Genomic DNA, 2,730 nt, shown 5'->3' with positions numbered 1-2,730 from the left:
GACCCCCCAAAATCCCCTTTTTTTACCCAAAATCACCCCAAATCCCTCCCAAACTTCCCCCAAATCCCATTTTTTCTCCCCAAAATCCCAATTTTTCTCCCCAAAATCCCAATTTTCTCCCCAAAATCCCTATTTTTACCCCAAATCTCCATTTTTTCTCCCCAAAATCCCCTTTTCTTACCCAAAATCACCTCGAATCCCTCCCAAACTTCCCCAAATCCCATTTTTTCTCCTCAAAATCCCTATTTTTTCCCCAAAATCCCATTTTTTTTCCCTGAAATTCCATTTTTTTTCCCAAAATCCCCATTTTCTCCCCAAAATCCCATTTTTTTCTCCCCAAAATCCCCATTTTTTTTCTCAAAATCCCTATTTTCTCCCCCAAATCCCCATTTTTTCCCCAAATCCCCATTGTTTCTCCCCAAATCCCCATTTTTTTCCCCAAATCCCCTTTTTTCTCCCCAAAATCCCATTTTTTCTCCTCAAAATCCCCTTTTTTTTACCCAAAATCCCATTTTTTTTCCCTGAAATTCCATTTTCTTTCCCCAAATCCCCATTTTCTCCCCAAAATCCCATTTTTTTCCCCAAAATCCCCTTTTTTCTCTCCAAATCCCCATTTTTTTTCCCAAAATCCCCATTTTTTCCTCCCCCAAATCCCCATTTTTTCCCCAAATCCCCTTTTTTCTCCCCAAAACCCCCATTTGTGCCCCAACCCCCCCAGGCCGTTCCAGCCCCCGGCCCGGGACGAGGAGTCGGAGTCGCAGCGCAAGGCCCGGAGCCGCCTGATGCGGCAGGCGCGCAGAGCCACCCAGGTGATCCCAAAAACACCCAAATTCACCCCAAAAACTGCCCCAAAACTGCCCCAAAAACCGCCGGGAAATCAGCCCCAAAATCCCCTGAATTCACCCCAAAAACTGCTCTCAAACTGCTCCAAAAACCCCAGAAATCACCCCAAAATCACCCCAAAACTGCCCCAAAACCAGCCCCGAAATCAGCCCAAAAACTGCCCCAAAAACTGCCCTGAACTCAGCCCCAAAAACTGCCCCAAAATCCCCGGAATTCACCCCAAAATCTGGCCCCAAAATCCAGCCCAGGGCCCGGAGCCGCCTGGTGAGGCAGGTGCTCAGAGCCACCCAGGTGGGACCCAAAAACTGCCCCAAATCACCCCAAAAACTGCCCCAAATCACCCCAAAAACTGCCCCAAAACTGCCCCAAAACCCGCCTGGAAATCAGCCCCAAAATCCCCTGAAATCACCCCAAAAACTGCTCTCAAACTGCTCCAAAAACCCCGGAAATCACCCCAAAATCAGCCCAAAAATCACCTTAAAATCTCCATAAAATCACCCCAAAATCTGCCCCAAAACCCCCTGAACTCACCCAAAAAGTTGTCCCCAAAATGATCCCAAAATCTGCCCCAGAATCCGCCAAGAATCCCCTGAAATCACCCAAAAATCCACCCCAAAAACTGCCCCAAAATGATCTGAAATCACCCTAAAAAATGCCTCAAAATCCTCTGAACTCACCCCGAAATCCAGCCCAAAATCCCCCAAAAACTGCCCCAAAATCGCCCAAAAATTCTTTCCCCTCACGTTTCCCGCCATTTTCTCCCCTCACACTTTTTCCCCGTTTTCCCCTCACATTTTTGCCATTTTCCCCTCGCATTTCCCCCATTTTCCCTTCACATTTTTTGCCATTTTTCTCCTCACACTTTCCCCTCTTTTCTCCCCTCACATTTTCTCTCATTTTCCCCTCACGTTTCCCCCATTTTCCCCTCTCATTTACCTCAATTTCTCCCCTCACATTTCCTCATTTTTCCCCACGTTTTTCTTCCATTTTCCCCTCACAATTCCTGCCTTTCCTCCCCTCAAATTTTCTTCTTTCCCCTCACGTTTTTCCCTTCACATTTCCTTCCATTTTCCCTCCAATTTCTCCTCACATTTCTTGCCCTTTCCACCTCACATTTTTGCCATTTTCCCCTCACATTTTCCCCCATTTTCCCCTCACGTTTCCCGCCCTTTTCTCCCCTCACATTTCCCCAATTCCCTCTTCACATTTCCCTCCATTTCCCCTCACATTTCTCACCCTTTTCCCCTCACGTTTCCTGTTCTTTTCTCCCCTCACATTTCCCCTTTTTCCCCTGACATTTCTCACCATTTTTCGCCTCATGTTTTTCCCCCATTTTCCCCTCACGTTTCCCCCAATTATCCTCACATTTTCCTCCATTTTCTCCTCACGTTTCCCGCCCTTTTATCCCCTCACGTTCGCCGCCATTTTCCCCTCACATTTTCCCCTCACATTTTTCCCCTTTTCCCTCCCGTTTTCCCCATTTTCCCCTCATATTTTCCCCATTTCCCCTCACATTTTCCCCATTTTTCCTCTCACATTTTCCCCATTTTTCCCCTCACATTTCCCCTCACATTTCCCCTCACATTTCCTCCATTTTCCCCTCACATTTTCCCCTCACATTTCGCCTCACATTTCCTCCATTTTCCCCTCACATTTTCCCGCTCTTTTCTCCCCTCACATTTCCCTCCATTTTCCCCTCATGTTTTCCTGCCCTTTTCCCCTCACATTTCCCCCATTTCCCCCTCACACTTTACCCCCTTTACCCCTCATGTTTTTGCCATTTTCCCCTCACATTTCCCTCCATTTCCCCTCACATTTCCCCTCATGTTTTTCCTCCTTTTTCCCCTCACGTTTCCCTCTCTTTTCTCCCTTCGCATTTCCCCATTT

General features: G+C 47.2%; 1 protein-coding gene across 1 annotated transcript in view; it reads left to right on the top strand.

Annotated features, from left to right (window-relative positions):
• LOC120512282 (protein phosphatase 1 regulatory subunit 12C-like) overlaps positions 1–809 on the top strand; it is a gene marked incomplete at its 3' end in the record, with an annotated part of 7,974 nt that extends 7,165 nt beyond the window's left edge. The window contains exon 8 of the mRNA XM_039730382.1: positions 729–809. Coding sequence (XP_039586316.1) covers positions 729–809 — 81 coding nt within the window. The remainder of the gene's footprint in view (positions 1–728) is intronic.
• Positions 810–2,730: the final 1,921 nt, after the last annotated feature.

The sequence above is a fragment of the Passer montanus genome, unplaced genomic scaffold, assembly GCF_014805655.1.
Source record: "Passer montanus isolate IOZ18808 unplaced genomic scaffold, ASM1480565v1 scaffold715, whole genome shotgun sequence".
NCBI lineage: Eukaryota > Metazoa > Chordata > Aves > Passeriformes > Passeridae > Passer > Passer montanus.
The sequence above is the reverse complement of the archived record's forward strand: the minus strand, read 5'-3'. Positions and strand labels throughout refer to the sequence as shown.